Below are 21,422 nucleotides of genomic sequence, written 5' to 3'. Positions count from 1 at the left end.
TCTGCGCAGTGTGGAGTGTTTGGTCATGTCAGTCAGGGTATGTTAGTCCATCTCACAGTCCGTCTGTGTCTTAAAACGCTTGTCTGTGAGATATTCAGTAACCACCCACTTCCCATCCTAAAGATAATATGCCCAGAATGGTGACTGGTCCATGTTTCCCATCATTGTGGCTGCCAGTTACTGACCTGGTGTGTGCTTGCATGTGTGTGTGTCCACAGGACCTGTGTGAACGGCACTGTGATCTACTCCACGACTCACCTGTGGCACGGAGACCGCATCCTGTGGGGAAACAACCACTTCTTCAGGTACCAACTGGGCTCCTCTCCGCTTATCTGCAGATTTGCCAAACTAATACCTGCTAATTAATACTAAGAATTGCTGCACATATTACCCTACTAGCTGCATAATGAAACATTTGCGTTTGCAACAGCCAAGCGACAGCACTGGTTCTCCTGCAGGATTAGTTACTCTGTTTCGTCTGCATCCAGGGTCAGTCTGCCCAAGAGGAAGAGGCGGGACCGCTTGAAGGAAGCGGACAGGGGCTCTCCGCGAGACAGTCTGGTGGAGCAGGATGTGGAGACGGCCAGCGAGGCCTCGTCCGAACAGGACTACAGCTATGAGTTTGCCCAGACGGAGGTCATGATGAAGGCCCTGGGGAACAATGGTACGACCTGGCTGCACCTTCATCACGACCATCATCATCATCATCATCTTCTGTTCTTAACTACTGACCTATTTGAGCTGCTCTCTTTTTGACAGACACGCACAAACAAGCTAATTAACGGTTCTTAAAAAATGAAAAAGGGAAGAAAACAGCTGTTATTATTGACAGGAAGAGGGGCCTGTTTGTTTTGTGAGGACATCCCCATGTCTGTCCGTCACTCACGCACACACACACACACACACACACACTCACACATGCTCGTATCTCCAAGGCTGCCTCTGTCAGCGTCTGTCCTCATCTTGACGTCGATGTTGGCAGCTTTGAACGGTTCCTCTCTGAGAGATGATAGTAATAAAGGACTTTCTGCCCCTTAGCTCCTTTACCTCATATTTCACACCTTATTCCTTTTTAATTGTTGCGAAACCCTGAAACAATGTGCTCTTCCACTTTCTTCTCAACTCCCTCCTCTCCTGTCTTCCTCTCCCATTCCTATTCTCTCCTTTCTACCTCTCCTGTCCTCTCCCCTCCCACTCTCCCCTGTTCCTCCCCCTGTCCTTCCCCTCCTCTCTGCCCCCTCTTCTCTCCCCTCCCCCCTCCTCTCTTCCTCCCTCTCCTATCCTATCCTCTCTATTTATTCTCCTCTCCCCTCCCCTTCTCCTTTCTTCCTCCCTCTCTCCTATCCTTTTCTCTCTGCCCCCTCTCCTCTCTTCTTCCCACTCTCCTATCCTGTCTTCTTTGCCCCCTCTTCTCTCCTCTCCCCCCTCCCTCTCTGTCCCTCCTTTTCTTCCACAACCTCACAACATCCTTTCACTTCCCAGTCACTATGGGCCTGTTCACGCCTGGTATTAACATGTATCCTGGGTGAGCCCATCGCAAGTAGACAGCGCTAATTACAGGTGGTCAGGGTATGGCCGCATTCTTACTGCAGTGTGAATGCAAACGTGTCCAGGGCCTCACTGAAGGACGGCCTACTCAGCTGACGTCCTCATTTGGGGGGATGTACTTGTATACCCATTAAACACATCAGCGATATTTAACACATGATTTTTCATCAGCACGTCTGTCAGTGCAGAGTGGGCCATTATGTACTAATCTGCATTGGAAACGGCAACACATCTATTTCCCTACAACACAAACAAACAAATACAACCCGGACTTTCCACTCAACTCCACTTTTTCTTTTAGTACCTGGAAACAAAAGTATCTACCACGTTTTCCGGAATTTGTCACCTACCAACAATTAGTCTGAAACTATGACATTGGGAAAGAACAGCTCCTCCCAATAGTCTGTTCTTAAATATAAAATCAATATATCAAACCACAGTTTACTACCATCTCCACTTGTAGTAGAAATTAAAAAACATAACTGACCTAAAGAAAAATCTCTCAAAATAATACAAACTAAATTAGTTTGAATCTACTGGGAAGTTGGTTTTTATCGGACTGTCGCAACCCATTCGCATGGAAGCATCAAAGTGCGTAAGTTCCGGGAAAAATAAATTGTGTAAGAAGCGATTTGTTAAAGGTCTTTTGGGAATTTGCACAGATCGTATTTAATGTGCACTTTGATGAAGCTTCCTTATTTGTGTCAAAACTGCTCTACGCTTTAATATTGGTGAACTGTGCCGGTAAAAGTTACATTAACGTAAAATTAAAGTGGGTAGATAACGTTCAGTGGTCTAGAAAATGGATGTCAGTAGAAACATAAAATAATAGTGTGATTGTTTATATAGTTTTATATTGGACTGTCTGGGGGGCTTGAACTCCTGCTCAAATTCATTTACACTCCAGGAAAACAATGAACCACTTCCTTGAAATTTTGACACATCTTGAGCTTGGCTTAATGGTTAGGGACGCGCACTTGTAATTGAATGATTGTAGGTTCGAATCCCCGACCAGCAAGGCACCACAGAGGTACTCTGAGCAAGGTACCGTCCCCAAGCACTGCTCCCCGGGCGCTGAATTAGCTGTATAATAATAATAAAATAATAAATAAATAAAATAATAAAAGCCGAAATATTATCATATGGCAACCAAAATAATGCATTACAGGCTGAACCCTTTACCCTTGAATAGAACAGTAGTAGCCTGTCGTAGGTGTTTCTTAGTTTTGAAAGACGTTTTTAACACATACATTTGTACTGTGTTGAGACAGTATGAGAATGTATGAATATGAAGTTGATATAGAAGTTTACATATTATACATAGAAGACAAACATTGTGAAATTTAATACATTTTATGGAATTATTTAAAACCAAAAGGACACATTAATTATTGAAATATGTCTTCATTTACTTATTTATAGATATATTTACTTATTTCATTTTGGGTATTATGGCGTTCATTACAAACATCGTAGGCGGTTTGTTTACCCTGGAATGCGTCTATAGTTTTGGATGTTTTCTGTTAATGTTCAGCAGACTCTGCATATGGAAGTAATTTATGTGCTTATTTAAATAAGTTGCGGGAAACTGAGATCCGGTTAAAGCTGGTCAGTCCAGACGCATGTTAATGTCAGGTGTGAACGGGCGTATTTAGTGATGTCCGCTTGTGATCAGATCACCCAGGATGCATGTCAGGCTCTATTCACACCTGGTATTATCTCCCTGATCTCCGCCCCCCCCCCCCCCCCAGATGTGACACCCTCAGTTACCTTTGGCTTCCTGTCTCGTCCTCTGGCTCTTTCTCTCTGCTAGTGTAAGGAGTGTCCTGTCAATGTCGCATCACACAGACAGGCCCGAGTTTGCATCAGGTCTGTGAGCCACAGCGGTCGGCTCAGTGTCAGACAGGACATGCCTCTCCCTTCGCTTCTCCCTCGCTGGGCTCTTTCCAGATGCTCTCCCTTTGAGGGGATTTATGTTTTCAGCCAGACGGCCCACTGTGATGTATGTGCTCCTTTTGGGCAGATGTATTTTGTTAGATTGGAGGCCAGTAGTGGACTTGGATCCATTAGCAGATAAGCAGAGTAGCTTCTCTGGGCGGGAGGCAGGTCTGGGGCCTACAGCTGCACTGCGACTGGGCCGTCCACCAACTACCTTAGTGTTTGTACACACTAGTCCGCTTTTACGCCTTTCTCTCACGGTCTTTCTTCAGTATCTGTCTCTCTCAGGCCATTTTACTGCTTTACTGCAAGTGAAGCACATTATGTCTTTATTTGTCACACTTTTTTATCAGTGATATTTGTAGAAATGCAGTGAATCTATTCATGCTGAATGTGACACTGAAGTGTGTGTGTCTGTCTGTCTTCCAGCTTGCAGAGGCTGTGACCTTCTACTCTCCACTTATCCTTCTCCTCCCGCTGTCTTGTGGCCGCTCTCTCTGCCAACTCTTTCCCATAATCCTCTTCTGTGTGACCCCAACCCCCACGCCCCTGTCAGACCCTATGCAGAACGTGGTCCAGATGCTGGAGAAGCAGTACCTGGAGGAGAAGCGCACGGCCCTGGAGGAACAGCGCATCATGTACGAGCGCGAGCTGGAGTCGCTACGGCAACAGCTGTCGCCTGAGCGGCCGCCCGCCCACCTGCGCTGCGGCGCTGACCGCCTGGCCTTCCCCACCCACGTGGGCCATGGCAAGATCCGACTGTGGTCTGAGGAACGGTGAGCATGTGGCGTCATGGCGACCAGCGGCCCGTGGAGGTGGCGATCCTGAGTGACGCGCCGTGTCCTTCCGCCAGGGACGAGCTGTTCCGGCAGAGCCTGTCCCGGCTGCGCGAGCAGGTGGTGAGGGCCAACTCACTGGTGCGGGAGGCCAACTTCCTGGCGGAGGAGATGAGCAAGCTGACGGACTACCAGGTCACCCTGCAGATCCCCGCTGCCAACCTCAGCGCCAACCGCAAAGTGCGTCTCTCCAGTGGGCCGGACCGACCCAGCCCACTCTGCCAGTCACCTTAATTCTTATCACACCTGTCCCTTCTATCTGATCTCCTTCACCAAGTTGTTAATGTCGACACACGCACACACACACTTTCTCTGGACAGGCTTAGGGAAGGCCTCCATTAGGGCCTAAATGGACAGATTCCCGCAGCAGACAGCATGTGGAGAATCGTCTGTCTAATTACTGATAGTCTGACCCGCTGACAGCAGTAAATGAGGGAGCTCAGCCACCCTGCTGGCTTGGGCCGTACCTCAGGGCTCCTTAGCCATCACCACCGTGTGCAGATTGAGGTTCCGACCTTACACTGGGGTTCTCATGGTTATGATAGCAACATGCTAATGGCTCGTGTGATCAGCTGAGTTAGGCTGACACTCTGAGCTACTTCAGGTATTACAAACTGCATTAAAACTGAATGGCTGCTGTGCTTGGATGAATAGTTCAGTTCTCACGCATTGGCTGGTTTGTTTCCCTGACTGAAAGACTCATCCTGCTGTTTAATATTAGCGTTAGTGACACATGCATGATTGTAGGAGACTGACCAATCAGCACACAGTAAGAAATCAGTGCTGTAGTGAAATCTGGGTCCTTTTAATTGACGTGGTAGTTTACAAACCCTGTCCTAACTCAACGTTTCCTCTCTGAAATGGAGTATCTGGTCACCCTTGTTAAGTAAGATTAAGTAACCACGTTAACAGCTCATCAAATCAGTTAAGCAGCTCCCTGCTAACGGCCCATGTGATCTTCATCGTAGTGAGGTGAATGCGCTCCTTTCCGTTTTGCCGTTTGTCTGTGTTGCTCTGGGCCGCTGCTGATGCCCGACCAGCTTTGTTTATACGTTTTGACGCTGCGTATTTGCTCCTAAATGAATCTCTTTGCTGCATCTGTGTGCGCACGTGTGCTCTCTGTCCAGCGGGGGGCCATCGTGAGCGAGCCCGCCATCCAGGTGCGGCGTCGGGGCAGAGGGACACAAGTCTGGACCATCGAGAAGCTGGAGAACAAGCTAGTGGACATGCGGGACCACTACCAGGAATGGAAGGAAGGGGTAGAAGACGTGGTAGGACTCCGCGAGCGTGTTAGCGAGTGCAAGGATGTCGGCGATGGTCGCCCAGGAATGACCACAACTTCCTTCTGCGTGTCTCTCACAGTACAGCAAGCTGAACAACAAACGCGGGGACCCTTTCTACGAGGCCCAGGAGAACCACAACCTCATTGGCGTTGCCAACGTCTTCCTCGAGTGCCTTTTTCACGACATCAAGCTGCAGTATGCTGTTCCCATCATCAGCCAGCAGGGGGAGGTAGAGAGACTTTAAATGCTTGTGACGTCTTTCAGTTAGTATTTCCGTCAGTGTTTTTCATTTGTGGTCAGCACCTTGGTCTGTGTCACGTCGAAGCTTCTTCAAAATATGTGTGTTTACATATGACTGAGAATTCTTTGCTTTTTGAGTGTGAGTATATATGTACTGGCATATTGGCCTACATTAGGTCTGGGTCTGTCTTGATAAAACTTCACATTTGTCCCCCATTTCAAAAGCACTGATTTGTACACATTTTTGGTCTTTTTTATGGTCATACTTTAATTTTGTTAGTTTTCATCTGATTTGCTTACCTTTGAGGATAGAGTTGAGGGAAACCCGAAGGCAAGCCCCCCCCTTCTGCTGGGACAGGTTTAAAGAAACCTTCCCCACAGTGACAGTGGTTTCAGAAAAGCCAGATGCTGTACAGATGCCTCCTTGAAACTATGGTTTGGATTTTTTTTATCAGTTGGATTAAACAGAAGAACGTATGACAGCAGAAGCACTTTTCATCTGTTCATGTTTAGGGTCCAAGTGTGGAGCAGGTCCATCTGCATATGTGTGTGGAGCAGGTCCATCTGCATATGTGTGTGGAGCAGGTCCATCTGCATATGTGTGTGGAGCAGGTCCATCTGCATATGCGTGTGGAGCAGGTCCATCTGCATATGCGTGTGGAGCAGGTCCATCTGCATATGCGTGTGGAGCAGGTCCATCTGCATATGCGTGTGGAGCAGGTCCATCTGCATATGCGTGTGGAGCAGGTCCATCTGCATATGCGTGTGGAGCAGGTCCATCTGCATATGCGTGTGGAGCAGGTCCATCTGCATATGCGTGTGGAGCAGGTCCATCTGCATATGCGTGTGGAGCAGGTCCATCTGCATATGCGTGTGGAGCAGGTCCATCTGCATATGCGTGTGGAGCAGGTCCATCTGCATATGCGTGTGGAGCAGGTCCATCTGCATATGCGTGTGGAGCAGGTCCATCTGCATCTGCGTGTGGAGCAGGTCCATCTGCATCTGCGTGTGGAGCAGGTCCATCTGCATATGCCATATACACAGCTCCATATACATCCGTGTATGCATGTCTGCTGCGTGCCGCGCATGCTGACCGGCGTGTCGCCCAGGTTGCAGGCCGTCTGCACGTGGAGCTGATGCGGGTCGGCGGCGCCGTTCCTGAGCGTCTGTCTGGGGGGGATGACTCGTCGGAGAACTCCAGTGAGAGCGGCAGCTACGAGGTCATGGACAGCAACGGGGAGGTGGTGCACATGGCCAGGAAGCTGACCTGCAGGGTACGGCTGGCTGCACAGCGATATGCATACTGTCACACCCATAGCACCTCACTGTCTACAGTCCCACAACCTCCTCGTCTCCCCCCCCCAAAGGTGCGGATTAAAGAAGCCACCGGCCTTCCTCTAGACCTGTCCAACTTCGTCTTCTGTCAGTATACCTTCTGGGAGCAGGCGGAGCCCACTGTGGCCCCGCCCATGGTCAGCCCAGACATGCCCACTCCCCGCACGCCAGACTCCCAGTTCACCGTTCGCTTCGACCACTGCACGGTTAGTGGTGTGGCCAGTTTGGGGAACAAATGGGGTGCGCGACCTTTGATCTTTCACGTGGTCGGTGTGCCTTGGGACGCAGCAGCGTGATTGGTTCTCTCTGCGTCTCCCCCCCAGGATTACATCGCTCACGTGACGGAGGAGTTCCTGGAGTTCATCTCCGAGGGCGCCCTGGCCATCGAGGTGTGGGGCCACCGCTGTGCGGGAAACGGCCGCTCCCAGTTCGAGGTAGATGCTCTGCAGGCCAAGAGCAGGACCCTCAGAGACCGGTACGCCCCTCACACTCGCAGGGCTGTGGCCCGTTTAAACAGCAACCTGAACCACTTCAATACCAGTTAAATCCTGTAGAAGCAGCGCGGAACACCACAAACGCACTTTATTAATAGGACCCTGTATAAGACCCTGAATGCATGCAGCTGCGCCAGTAAACACCTGTCCAGTGCAGCTGGATTTTGTTTGCTGCTTGTGTACAACAGCCTTTCACGCGTACACATGGTTATAGAGGCAACTCATACTTACAAACACACTGCCATGAAGCCGATTCTTCGAAAACACTGGACAGCTACAGCAGTTGGAGGTGCAGTACAGTACCGCATGTACTTACTTTTTACTTTGTTATTATTGTCAGGTACTGCACTATTATTTTTCCTACTTAGACACAGGCTTAGGGATCGGCTTTCGTTTGTAGCCTGGGGACTGCTTGCATGCTCTTTCCCTCGCACGCACACGAGCACCCCCGAACGCTACCCCCCACTCAGGTGGAGTGAAGTTTCCCGCCGCGTAGAGCTCTGGGTGTCCATCCAAGAGCTGAACGAGCAGGGCGAGTACTCCGCTGTGGAGCTGTACCCCTCCAAGGATCTCAGCACCGGGGGCGTCTTCCAGCTCAGACAGGTCTGTGCCACCTCTGGGGTCCTGCTGGTGTTCAGGTGCCACCTACAGCTGTGTCATTGCGTGTGTGTGTGTGTGTGTGTGTGACTGTGCGTGTTCGTATGTCCAGGGTCACTCTCGGAGGCTTCAGGTCAGCGTGAAGCCAGTGCACCAGTCCGGTACTCTCCCTCTGCTGGTGGAGGCCATCCTGTCCATCTCCATTGGCTGCGTATCTGTGCGCTCCACCAAACTGCAGAGACCTCTGGACAGCTACCAGGTGAGGAACGAGGTCCCGCCCGGCCGCGGCCTCCCGTCCAATCTGAGGCACGCACTCCGTTTGGTCGCTAAGTGCTTCTTACAGAATTCCACATTCAGAGGAATTCCATTGGCCACCGAATGCTTCCTTCATAATTCTCATGGACTGGGGGAGCGTGTCCTGCAATGAGAATTGTCCTGCAATCTCATTCAGAATGTTCCTAAAAGTCAGAGGAACATTAATATTGCTGTTATCGCTGCTTGGTATTTATTTAGAAAGTTGCGTTTTCTATGCCAATATGAATCGGCGTGATGGACCATGCTGATCACAAGATTACATCCAGGGGAAATAAATGAAAACCAAGCAGAATGTTTAACTTGCACTAGAAATATTGCTGAACTTGTTATATTTTATTGACAGCAATAATTAAAATATTATCATCAACCTTTCAAATCCTTTCTGGAATCCTTAGTTACCAAAACACTTAAAGCAAACAGCAAACAAATCACTCGGTGCTGCAGCCCATACAAGTCATGTCTGAAATGGCTACTGTGTTACCTTTTGAGTTTTAGTCCTTAAGAAGGTCCTTTCTCCCAGGCTACTCTCATCATTCAGTGGGATTACTCAAGGGGTGATTCAGGTTTAGCATCCTGCTAAAGGCCAGCACCCTGTATGAGGCAAGGACCTTAACCACTGCTCCGCCAACTGGGCCATTTTGAGAACTGAAGCTCCTCGTAGTGGCAGCATGGGTTCAAAACCTATCTGTGCCGCATCACCTGTCCATCATGTGTACATATGAACAAAGGTAACACCCCCTCCCCAGACTGGAGAGAAAAAATATGACACTTACTGTTACGCAGTGGCGATAGTCAAAATACAAACAGCATTAAACACAACCGTGAGCAGGCATGTTTTTATTACAAAGAAGGCTGTTATTTATATTTATGGTGCAGTTTGCTTCACTCAGTGACCACAGGAAGGGAGAATCTTCCAATCTTGTTCAATCTGTGGGCCGCAGGGCAAACTGCAGCTCAAACCCCGTCCTTTTTGTGCACGTTGGCGTGAGAAGGGAGCTTCGAGAATAAACCTGTGGCCCATGCTGAGCTTGTGTGTGCAGGAGAGCGCAGGGCTGTTAGCGCCCAGGGCGACGCAGACGCGTAAATCCGCATCATCCTTTGCCTCTGAACCCTGGTCTCGTTCTCTCTCCAGAAGGAGGAGAGTATCGACATGGATAGTTACCAGGTACTGGCTTGGTCCGCTGCTGCTGCCGTCAAAACCGCGGGAGCATGATGGGAACTCGCTGCTGATCATGTGCTTTCAAACGGGGGGGGGGGGCACCAGCGGACGGGGAGGGGGGGGGGTGGTAATAACACCTTCAGTATAACACTTCATGCTTGCTCCTACTCACTACAGTGCTCGTGTGTCCGAAGTGAATGAATTTCACATCACATTGCGACATGTGGATCCCAGAGCATCACCAAACCCCGATTTTTCTCTGAATCGGATCCATCCCGTTTTGGTTCTGCTGGATCCTGGCCCACACCACAGCGGTCCACTGTAGGATTCCTCACGCTGCTTTAAGTCATCGGTTTTCTGGGTGTTGAGGTCGTCAAGTTGGTGACTTTTTTTTCATTAACAGAAGGCAAAAGAGTTTGTTTTTTTTTTTTTTTTTTTAACATCTCGCATTCCCATCACCCCCCAAGCCTCAATGGTCCAAAGGAGCCCGTCGCTCCTCAGCTTCCTCTTTGGATTCATTCGCTAACTGGCCGCCTGCTTCCTGCCGACAAACAGCCCTGGGAATAAAAGCCCCTTTGTAGGTCACATGATCAGTGCATGGCTGCATGACTCATTTGCATGGGGGGGGGTGGGGGAGAGGGGGTGCAGAGAGCACAATGCAAAGGGAATCTGTTTGTTTGCCCCGAGCTCGTCCCCTCAGCACAGGCACTTTCACCCGATTACTTACGGCTGGAGTGTTAGCAGCCGGTTCCTGTCCAATCACAGGCAAACCCCCCCCCCCCCCCCCCCCCCCCCCCCCCCACCATGACTCACTTTGCCTAATGAGGAGAAAGTGACTCAGGGGAGTGGCGGGCCTTTGTGCCAACTCAGGGTCATTATCCAGCTTCCCAGGGCCCTGTAGTTGAACATGTACTTCCATAATCTGAAATTAGAACTTTAAGTCCGGTAAAGAAAGACTGATCCTTTAATGTGAGTCTGAGGGTGACTCTCCGGAGGGCAGTGACCAGACACCGTCGTGTGACTGAGCCTGTGGGTGCCCCCCCCCCCAAAGCCCGGCTGGCCGTGGCCTCTCTCCCACCGTTGCCCCTGTTCTGACTCATCCCGGCGCTCCCCCCCCCCCCCCCCCAGGAGGAGGACCTGAATTGTGTGCGTGAGCGCTGGTCGGAGGCCCTCATCAAGCGCAGGGAGTACCTGGATGACCAGATCAAGAGGATCATCAACAAGCATGGTCAGTGCAGGGGCCTCGCTGGCCCTTACTGACTGTCTCGGGCCCCTTGATTGGTTTATTTGGGTTGTGATTGACGGCGGACAGTAACCCCCCCCACGTTTAAGGAAAGGCCCCAGATACGGTCCAGCAAAGCACATGACAGCCGGTTGTATGTTTTCTACTCTGTTTCCTGAGCGTTGTCTTACTCCTGCCACCATCTCTTTTTCCCTCCCTGCTATGACCCCTCCCCCAGAGAAATCCGAGGAGGACATTGAGCGGGAGGCGCGGCTGGTGGAGCAGTGGGTGGGGCTGACGGAGGAGAGGAATGCCGTACTGGTGCCGGCAGCTGGCAGCGGCATCCCCGGCGCCCCGGCGCACTGGTGGGTCTCGTCGCCCTTTGGTCTGACACTGTGCCCCCCCCCCCCCCCCCCCCCCACAGGCATATGTGGTGACTCAGTCCTGACAAGAATAGGGGTCACATTTCTCCAGGTGATATTAAGAGGCAGTGTTTAGACATGCCTGCGCATGACTGTTATACCTTTTAATGTTGTTAAGTGAAGGTTAAGAATCTGGTAAAAACAGACCTCAGATCAGGTAAGATTTAGACCAAGGCAATCGGTACGTTTACATGCACGGCCAAGTCGAGCTACGGTTATAGCTCAGCTACGCCGTTTAACGGGACTACTGTCCTTGTCCAACTCCGCTACGATCGGTGGCGATACGGCTCCTTTCAGCTTGTTAATATTGGGCGTTTTCTGGTTGACCTATTATGCCACAGACGTAAAAAATAATAAAAATTAATATTAATGGATGCGTGGACAAATGAAGTGACAAACTTTAATTGGGATCTGGTCAGAACAGATACAAGAAGATCTGGGTGGCGTGACAAGAAGTAAAATACTTTGTGTAATATACTATGGAAGCACAGTATTGGAAAGTTTTCATATTATAATGTGATTCTGTTATAATAAATATTGGGGGGTTTATGAAACAAAACATGGGTTCAGCATAAATTTCTCACAAACCCGTCAACAGCAGGGATGTAAATGATTATGATTGTCTTGGAGAAGACATGCAGCACTCGGAGGTAAACTTTAAGCTGATTCTTAAATACGTACTAGGTAATCCTGAAAAGGAATAATCATTAAAATATTAAAATCGCAAAACTTGGGGGGGGGGGGACTGTGTGTAGCATGCGCAGAGTGCCTAGGCCAGTTTGAGTTCGATTGAACGTCTACATGCAGGAGTAAATGAACTCTCAATCACATTATCTGGGTGTCTTGGTCTGACTTCGAGAAATTCGATTTTGTACAATTTCAGTCAAACGAACATAGTAACATGTATTTTAAAAGTGCGCTTTTAGTCGGACTGACCCTAAAATTCTATTTTCTTAGTGTGCCTGTGAACATACTGACTGTGGTACCATTTAATACCCCCCACAGTCACTCTTCTGAGACTTGCGGTGCCCTCTACTGGCAGAATGGTGAACTCCACGTGCTCATTATATGTTTATGATGCACCTTTCAATAGAAGGCCGGTCCTGTTCGCCCCTCGCAGTCATTTGTTGTCCTGCGATGACGATTTGTTCCCACCACAGGACACCCAGTGCCGGCATGGAGGCGCACATTCCTGTGCTTTTCCTGGACCTCAACGGTAAGATGCCTCGTTACTCTAGTGACGAAATCTGTCTCCATTCCTGTCGGCGAGTCACGCTTTCCGCAGCACCCCACTCTGCTTCAACAAGCCTGTCTTTTTCTCTCTGCCCCCCCCAGCAGGCGATCTGACGGTGAATGGTCAGCTGAGTGGCCCCCCCACTGCTGGGTTAAACTCCATCCTGCCCAAAGAGCACGGCAGCCCTTTCTTCTACCTCCCAATTATCCGGCACAGCGACAACGAGGTAATGCACCATGACTCTGCGCTGCCACCTTCAGGCAGAAATGTGGCACGGCAGCTCTGCGTTTTTTATCACAGATTTAGTAAATTTGCATCTATGCATTTAACAGAATGACATACATACAGTATAAATTTATCAACAAGTAAGAAGTGAAGCTTCGAAACCCTAGCCAGTGTCCTGCAACTGTGCTGCTGTTGGTTGGTTTGTCATTGGTGATGTCATTGGTTCCTATTGGTTGAACCAGGCAGTGACATCACTGTTGCGTGGGGCCTCCCCCAGGTATCTGCTGTCTGCTCCTGGGACTCGTCCATCCATGACTCTGTCCACCTGAACCGCGTCACTTCACCCAACGAGCGCATCTACCTGATCGTCAAGGCGACAGTGCAGCTCAGCCACCCGGCCTCCATGGAGCTGGTGCTGCGCAAGAGGATCGCAGTGAACATCTACAACAAGCAGAGCTTCACCCAGAGCCTGAAGAGGCGCATGTCGCTGAAGAACATGCTGTATTCCTGCGGCGTGACCTACGAGATCGTCTCCAACATACCAAAGGTGCCGTCTGCACAACACACCCTGTCTTTTTATGTTCCTGCCTCTGTCTCTCCATCTGTGCCCCCCTCACCTCCTCCACCTCCATGCCCTCAACCAGGCATCAGAGGAGCCAGAGGAGAGGGAGACGCTGGCCTTGATGGCGGCGCGAGGCGGGCCAGAAGGAGCTCAGGACGGGGAGACGTACATCGAGAAGTATACACGAGGGGTCCTGGAGGTGGAGAACATCCTGAGTCTGGAGAGGCTGCGGCAGGTGGGCCCCCCCCCCCCAACACGCACGCGCACACACACACACACACACACACACACACACACACACACACACACACACACACACACACACACACACACAGAGCTCCACACAGATCACACTCCCTAATGGACAGGACCTCTGAAGACTTATTTAGGGGCTTCATTATCCTGTTAGTGGCAGTCTGTGTCTCAGGAGGTTAGGGTACTATGCCTCTGATCAGAAGGTCGTTGGTTCAAATCCCAGGGTCCCAAAATTGATGTCACCGGTTAGGCCCCTGAAGAAGACCCTTAAACACCAAATGCCCAAGGGACTCTCTGAGACTGCTTTCTCAAAATAATAATAATAATGCACATTGTTTAGATAAAAGCGGCAGAATAAAATAAGCATATGCAGTGTTGGTAAGTCACACATACAGAGATTTATGCAGGTTGTATAGCTTGGGGCTTTATTCTCCCCAAGTTAGTTTCAGTGACGTAGCGCCCAGCCTGTCAGACCCTTTCCTGTGGGCACTGAGCCCTCGCTGTGTCTCTCCGCAGGCAGTCACCGTGAAGGAGGCCCTGGCAGCCAAAGGCAGACACATGCGGCGCAGCGTCAGCACACCCAACGTCCAGAACGTAAGAGGCCCCAGCGCCTGCTGGTCAGGCCTCCATTCACAGATCGGTGGTCCTGACTGAGCAGGGCTGTGCCACAGCCGTTGTGGTTTTAGTTGGCATCGGGCAGGAGATGTGTACTGACCGCACATGCCGACCTTTCAGGCCTCGTGCAGCAGGATCGACCTGACCACCTGCGACGATGAGGATTTCAAGGTATTGCCTCCTTGGTGAGTGAACCCATTTCATTCAGGCGAGCTGCGCGGTACGGCTAAAGTTCACAGCGGCTGCCTCTGCCTCCTACCCCCAGGGACGCTGTGAGAGCCAGCCGGACTTTCCAGACGCGTGTCTGCAGGAAGGCGCACTCTGCGGGACTGCGACCAAGGAATCACCCCTGAAGAGTAAGGACAACCAAGGTAGGTGCCAGCCTCCTGGCAGAATGTTCTACATGGCTGTTCGATCCCAGCTCTGTCCCAGTGGCTTATAGGATTGAATCCCATTCTGCTCTCCAGTCAGCTGCGGTTCTTTGTTTATGGTTATCAGTTTTATGAAATGAAGAGGGTGGTGTAGGTATTTGATTTGCAGTGGTCATACCATCATAGTGTGTGGTGGTCTTAAGGCCTGTCCACACACTCTGTGTCTGCAAACGTGATGCGAATGGCGTAATGACTGCTGGGGAAAGCTTCAGCATCTCAAAGGTTTGTGTCTGTGCAGTCGGTTTCGTGTCACGCTGGTCCTCAACCACTGCATGTGTTAGATACAGTCAGAAAAACACAACGAAGATGGACCCGTTTGAAGAGCATCTACAATATGCGAAGAAGTTACACCGAGTTATAAAGACCCAAATTTGAAATCCAAAGTAAAATCTGACAGGACATGCGGCTGAGCCAGACTTTGTTGTAGTTCTCGAAGGATTTCTTCTTTTGTAATAGATAATTCAAACTGTATAACTGTTTGATACCTTTACAGTTGAGAATTGTTTAGTATAGTTTTGTTTTAGATATTTATATTTTATGATTCTGATACCTGTTTACCGGCTGTTTACACAGACGATATATTTCGGTGTATTTTAAACCCAAGAATATGAACACATCGTATAATAAATTCTAATGCTGTTTTACTTTAAAATGTAATCGTTCGGAGGTCGTCTTTGTGTTGCTGTCTCTTACCGTGGCAGTTTACCTTGTCTGGGAAAAAAAAAATGATCGTGTGCAGTCAGTGCAGCACGTTTGTCTGTCCGCGGTATATTTGCCTGTTGCGAAGAGCCTGATGTTAATCAGCGTAAAGTGAGAGCCAGCATTTCCAGTTCCTCAACAGTATTGTGCTTTCGTTCTTCCACGCCTTCTGCACATGTGCGAAATGTGCGGGCGTGGCCGTAAAAAGCATGAACGGCTCCGTGTGCGGATTGTGTGTGTGTGTGTGTGTGTGGAAAAGTACGCGCAGGCCTTCGTGATGGTACATGCTGTGGTTTACGGCGCTGAGACGCCGTGCTTTTATGGCTCTGTGCTTCACGGCAGTCTGTGCTCCCGCGAGATGCTTGTACGTGGTGTGATGTTGGCATCGCTGCACCTGCAGGCTCAGTCCCGGAGAGCCCCACGCTTCACTCCAGCCCCTTCAAGGCCCTCTCCTCCCAGCCACCCAAATTCCTCAAGGCCTTGATGCCTCTGAAGGAAGAGAATAAGGCCAAGAAGTTACTGGAGGCCCGGCCACTGTTGGGCCAGGAGGTACCAAACGCACCCCCGTCCCCTGCTTTATCCACTCCCCCTCCCTCTGTCCCTCCAGCACACACACACACACACACTGCCCAGGTTTTAACAGGTTCAGATGTCCCCACACTACCCAGTGACGGTTCTCCAGCAGGGTGCCTTCAGCCCCCTAACCCTAACCCTCCTGGCTACGCTAAATGTGCACGCAGACTGACCAGGCTTTGTAGATGACGTCATGATGAGGTTTGGAGACACACCCGCTGCTGGATGCCGTACCTCTGAGCTGTGCTCAGCCCGCATGATTGGCGCCGCACAAGCATGAAAATATTAACCAGAAATGTACAAAATGTACAAATTTAAATGAATGTCAAGGACCAAGCAGTGAGAGCTTGTTAAATACAGTGATACGGGCACCAGGGCGGGCGTGCCCTATTGCCGTGTTTAAATGGCCGCAGTTTGTACCTTTTTTTACTCTCCGTTAAGGATGCGACTGTGTGCATGCATCACGCGCCATCGACCGCATGAACTCCACCCCATGTATGTGCTGTTTGTTTTAATCCTGTTAACCTCTCCTGCCGTCGCCCATCTGTGTCACATCTGCCGTTCTTGTTGTTGTCTTGACCCCGTTGCAGAGCATGCGCCGTCTCGTGGAAAACGCTGCGCCGGCCCCTCACTGCCCCCGGCGACGGCCCAGGGCGGAGAGTGAGGGCCGCAGCAGCAGGCAGCTCAGTCTCAGTAACACACACCAACACACCACTGTAAGTTCCAGCTGATTTACACTGCCCCCTGCTGCTGGGGCTCTGTAATTACCACACAGCCATTCCTCCCCGGACCTCTTGCATGGTAGCAAATATTTGAAATGGTTGTTAGAATATTATACATTTAAGGTTGGCTTGAATGGATTACAGGCAGACCCAGGTTACAATCGAGGTCCGTTGCCTAAGTCTTTGTCGAATTTGTGGATAAGTCAAAAAAAAATAATGCAGTACATAATAATAATAATTATACTGCTGTTTTCACGTGTGTCACAAAGTAGTGCATGAGTTCATTATTACGTATCATTGTATTTAAGTAAAATTTTTTATATCACATGTTCTTAACTTGGGGACTGGCTGTAACACATTTTTGCATAATAAGAAAAGTTACTTCCCGGCACAGTTAAACCTGTGGGTTATTTGGAGAGTTAATTTAAATTGGATCTGCCTGAGCTGCCTCCCTCGTCCTGCCCCCCCCCTCCACCCACCCCACCCAAGTGTCAGTCCTGTCTACACTCATTCACCCCCTCTTACCACTGACACCGTGTCTCTACCTCGCTCCACCCGCTGGGGGCACTGAAGTGTATTCTGCAGTTTGTCCTTAAGACGGTTGACCAGCCAGGTCACTTCCTGAGTGTTTAAAAACCACCAGGCAGATGTCTGTCAGACAAATTATTCTGCATTCTGGCATCATTTATGCCATGAATGTGAAACCCTGCAAATATGCTGGCAAGAACTGAGGATGTAGTTCCAATGCCATGTAATTATCACGCATAAAAGTGAATAATTTCAATTTTCAACTTCAAGAATAGTCCACATTAAACAAAAGGTCAGTTTTCTTTAGAGGGGAGAGTCAGCATACCAGGGACACAAATTCAGCACCTAAATGTGACCCTGCCCCCCCAGGCTGTGATGGTATGAGCTGATCTTGCACCACTGTACCCATTACAACACGGCCTCCCTGTTAGCTAATGTGCCCCCTGCTTCATGTTGTCTTGGGCCCCATCGCCACTATGTGAGCCAGGATTCCGAGGAGGAGACTGACGTGGACACGCCCTCCGGTCAGCCGGCCCGCCTGGGAGTGGATTTCTGCTCGCCAGAGTTCCAGCAATTCCAGCCCTACGTGCCGGAAAGCTTTGCCGACTTCGATGTGTACAACGCCAGCCTGGAGTGCTCGTCCGCGGCAGTGCCCCCTGGTGGCGGGGCCGGGGCGGCAGGCTGTGAGAAAGTGGTGTCGCGGAGCCCCACAGTCAGCAGCTGCACCAGCGGCTACTTCTCCCACAGCGGCTCCAACGTGACGCTGTCTGATGCAGCCTTCACCGCCAGTGACAGCCTGGACCAGCTGAGTGCACCCGGGCGTGACCTGCAGGATGAGCGCACCTTGCTCCACACCAAAAGTGCCTCGGGGGGAGACTGGCTGAGCACTGGCCACACGCCCCCACCCCATAGCCAGCACCTCTCAGCCACCCCACCATCCCCGTCCCCCACCAGCACGGGTGGCCCCCCGGATGTGCCCGGGCAGTGCAGTCTCAGCATCAGCCAGGAGTTCACGGACTTCCAGGGTGCTGAAGAGGGCATAGCCGCGGATAGCTGGCAGTCCACAGCAGGCGGGAGCTCGGGGCACCATGCCACCGGGACCATGGTGCAGCGGCAGCTGCACAACGGCAAGGAGACTCGCATGCGCCCGGCCTCTCCCATGTGCCAGCCTGACGCGTTTGCGGACGAGCCTGGCCGGGCGGCGGGGTGGTCCAGCGGGGACGAGGGCTTGCCGGCTGCCCAGCTCCCAGACTGGATGGCCCCCGGGGAGCCAGTGTGGGTGGGCAAAAAGAGCGGCATAGTGCACTATGTGGGCGGGGTGGAGTTTGCCCCAGGCATCTGGGTGGGCGTGGAGCTGGACCTCCCAGCCGGTGAGTGTTCATGTGATCGTTATGTCATTCGAGTCCCTCTGAGACTAACTATGCAGCCACCACTCAGCATCTCGATAAATACATCTGATACGTCTGTGTGTGTTTAAGTGTATATAGAATGGATGACACATCTGATAGATTAAAGTTTGAAAATAAGATTTACTACACATTTAAAGCTCAGTAAGGCTGGCAGCCACGATTCAACACCCCACTGCTAAATGGTGAACTGAGCTCGTGTCAGTGATGGCGTGCACAGTGACCTCGCCTCTCCCTGTCCACAGGCAAGCACAACGGCACGGTGCAGGGTCGGGTGTACTTCCGCTGCCCGGCTGGCCGCGGCATCTTCGTCAAGCCCTCCCGGCTGTCCCGGGACTGCCCGTCCATGTGTGACGGGGACAGCAGCACAGCCTCCCGCTCATCCAGGCCCCACGCAAAGCACCGCAGTGCCACCCTGCCCACCCGGCGAGCAGAGGAAAGGACAGGGGTTCGGCGGGGGGTTCGAGAAGGGGCTCAGAACCGCCGCACGTCCTGGAATAGCTGAACAGCAGTATTCCGGCGTCATTGCCACCGCCATTTTGCACTCCAGTGTAGTCGAGTCACATGATATATCTACTCAATGTGTTTTTTTTCTTTTTCTTTTTTTTTAAACAGATCTTAATTTTATAAAAATGTATTCAAGTGAATCTGTTTGTTCGAATGTGTTAAATAGAATGCAGTGTTTATTTACACACAGACTGATGCGGGGCTTCCACAGTTTTTTTTTTTTTTTTACTTTGACACAAGTGTTATAGTTTCCTGCAAGAGATTTTGAGTCCGAACCACAACATCCTTTGAGGGGGAGGCGATACTTCCTGAGCAAATGGAACGTGCTGCTGTTTGCCTGTCATTGCTGGTGGCTCGAGTCTTTGAAAGTATGAATCACCAAAGACCTGATGTCTCATATCTGCTGTCCCATTGATGACAAAGTTTGCGTGGTTGTGTGCGAAGCATTGTCCGGTATCTGTGTATAAACACACACACACACACACACACACACACACACGTTCAGATCATAACTTCCGATCCAGCTTCAGTGATGAATCGTCACCTAGATCCAGCTGACCACTGTGTGGCCGGTCGCTAATGCGCCTGAAGAGGTCTCTCCAAATCTGGTTTTCGTCCTCGTCCCCCTGGACCATTAAACACTGCAAAAAAAACTTGAGATGGCTGATTTAGTCTGATGGCTTTGTTGCCTGACAGTCCCGTCGCTACGGAAACACAAGGGGTTCTTGACTGTTGCATGGATGTTCCCTGAAGCCAGGCTCAACCATGTGTGCGCCGTGTCCATCATACGTGTCAAGTCATTGTAGCACTGAGGTGGCGAGGTGCTGTGGGTGAAATGCCGTTCAGCTGCTACCGAGTGACAAACTATGATGTCATCATGATGTCATAAAAGGTACTCATGTCTATAAATTTACAGTTGTGGGATTTTGGCAATTATGTCTTCTGGAGAAGGGCAAAATCAGGAAATGTTCGTAATGTCCACATGTATGAGGGTGTGTGTGTGCCTGTTTTATATTCAGAACTATGTAAAATCTTCTGCACTCTGCTTAAAACTAATATTTTTGGATGAATTATTTTGGTGTAAAGATCTGTGGAAGCGAATATACAGAAGAATGATTGGTTGGCTTGGTATAGCGTTTAACAAATAGTTTGAGGGGAAATGCCCTGTACTTTTAAATAAGAGAGAGAGAGAAACTGCTCTCCTGGGTGAGGACTTGTAAATAAAGCCCTATGGCAGTGTTTCCTAACCAGGTCCTCGGGGATCTGCAGACAATCCATGTGGACTGTCTGGCAGGGAGCTGGGAGGGAGCAAAAATGTGGGCTGCTGGGAGGGAGCAAAAATGTGGGCTGTCTGGCAGGGGGCTGGGAGGGAGCAAAAATGTGTACCGTCAGTGGGCCTCCGAGAATCATGTTGGGGAAACACTGCCCTATCGGAAAATAGTGTTTACTATATTATAATGTACAGAACTGTAATTTATAAGATATCAGTCAACTGTATTTAATTGATGCAGAAGTCTTTTAGAATACAGAACGTTTACAATCCAAAGAGTACTGGTTTTATTTGCTTCCCTCCATTATGTATTAACATATAAGCACATTGCAAACACACAGCAGAAGCTGTATGTAATCGGTTCCATAAGTTCATGTCATAAATATATATAATATATGTAGGGATTGACATAACTGGTACGCATTCATTTTTAAAAGCGATGCGTGCGGCAATCGATTGTTGTAACAGCGTGAATGTGTAAGTATTTTATCTGCTTTTGCGCCGATATGACAAGAAATTATCGTGCATTTTAACCTTTATATGGTAATTCGTACTTCATTTGCGGTATAGAGGTTAAAATGCACGATAATTTCTTGTCATAGCGCAAATGCACAACTGTCACGCTGTTACAACAATCGATTGCCGCACGTGTCGCTTTTAAAGATTAATGTGTACTTGCGTGACAGTTATATGTCAGTCCCTGTATAAAAGGTACATTGTGTGATGTGCAAATAACGCGCACTGCATCAGTGGAATATCTACAGTTAATTTAAGAGTCAAATTTTTCAAGGCTGTTTTCCTCATACGCAGGTAACGTTAACTGACGGAGCCTCAGTTTGCGGTGATATTTATTATCTTTAGCTGTCTTCAGTAAGTCTTCAGTAAATCTGAAGTATACCGTAGTACATACTATAAAATGACATATTATATAATACGTAATGTTACATAAAATTGCTTTTAATAAAAGCATATCCAAAGCATTTTTGTGGAAAAAATACTCATACTC

At 49.8% G+C, this 21,422-nt stretch overlaps 1 protein-coding gene across 7 annotated transcripts in view; it reads left to right on the top strand.

Moving 5' to 3' along the window:
* Nucleotides 1-20,692, top strand: part of kif13a (kinesin family member 13A) — a 58,905-nt gene extending 38,213 nt beyond the window's left edge. Inside the window, exons 15-39 of one of the 7 annotated variants that reach the window (XM_048993459.1) lie at nt 219-305; nt 489-664; nt 4,043-4,262; nt 4,340-4,502; nt 5,450-5,593; nt 5,685-5,834; nt 6,955-7,119; nt 7,213-7,386; nt 7,504-7,655; nt 8,145-8,277; nt 8,384-8,530; nt 9,719-9,751; nt 10,874-10,973; nt 11,206-11,332; nt 12,550-12,605; nt 12,728-12,849; nt 13,126-13,395; nt 13,493-13,645; nt 14,182-14,259; nt 14,401-14,451; nt 14,546-14,651; nt 15,811-15,959; nt 16,574-16,699; nt 17,721-18,603; nt 18,885-20,692. In XM_048993459.1, coding sequence (XP_048849416.1) covers nt 219-305; nt 489-664; nt 4,043-4,262; nt 4,340-4,502; nt 5,450-5,593; nt 5,685-5,834; nt 6,955-7,119; nt 7,213-7,386; nt 7,504-7,655; nt 8,145-8,277; nt 8,384-8,530; nt 9,719-9,751; nt 10,874-10,973; nt 11,206-11,332; nt 12,550-12,605; nt 12,728-12,849; nt 13,126-13,395; nt 13,493-13,645; nt 14,182-14,259; nt 14,401-14,451; nt 14,546-14,651; nt 15,811-15,959; nt 16,574-16,699; nt 17,721-18,603; nt 18,885-19,144 — 4,225 coding nt within the window. In that variant the 3' untranslated portion in view covers nt 19,145-20,692. Of the gene's footprint in view, nt 1-218; nt 306-488; nt 665-4,042; nt 4,263-4,339; nt 4,503-5,449; nt 5,594-5,684; nt 5,835-6,954; nt 7,120-7,212; nt 7,387-7,503; nt 7,656-8,144; nt 8,278-8,383; nt 8,531-9,718; nt 9,752-10,873; nt 10,974-11,205; nt 11,333-12,549; nt 12,606-12,724; nt 12,850-13,125; nt 13,396-13,492; nt 13,646-14,181; nt 14,260-14,400; nt 14,466-14,545; nt 14,652-15,810; nt 15,960-16,573; nt 16,700-17,716; nt 18,604-18,884 lie in introns of those variants that run through there. The other 6 variants (XM_048993458.1, XM_048993460.1, XM_048993461.1 and 3 more) reach the window with 6 other exon arrangements.
* Nucleotides 20,693-21,422: the final 730 nt, after the last annotated feature.

The sequence above is a fragment of the Brienomyrus brachyistius genome, chromosome 23 (genome assembly GCF_023856365.1).
Source record: "Brienomyrus brachyistius isolate T26 chromosome 23, BBRACH_0.4, whole genome shotgun sequence".
Lineage (NCBI taxonomy): Eukaryota > Metazoa > Chordata > Actinopteri > Osteoglossiformes > Mormyridae > Brienomyrus > Brienomyrus brachyistius.
Note: the sequence above shows the minus strand (reverse complement) of the source record. Positions and strands in the feature narration are given on the sequence as shown.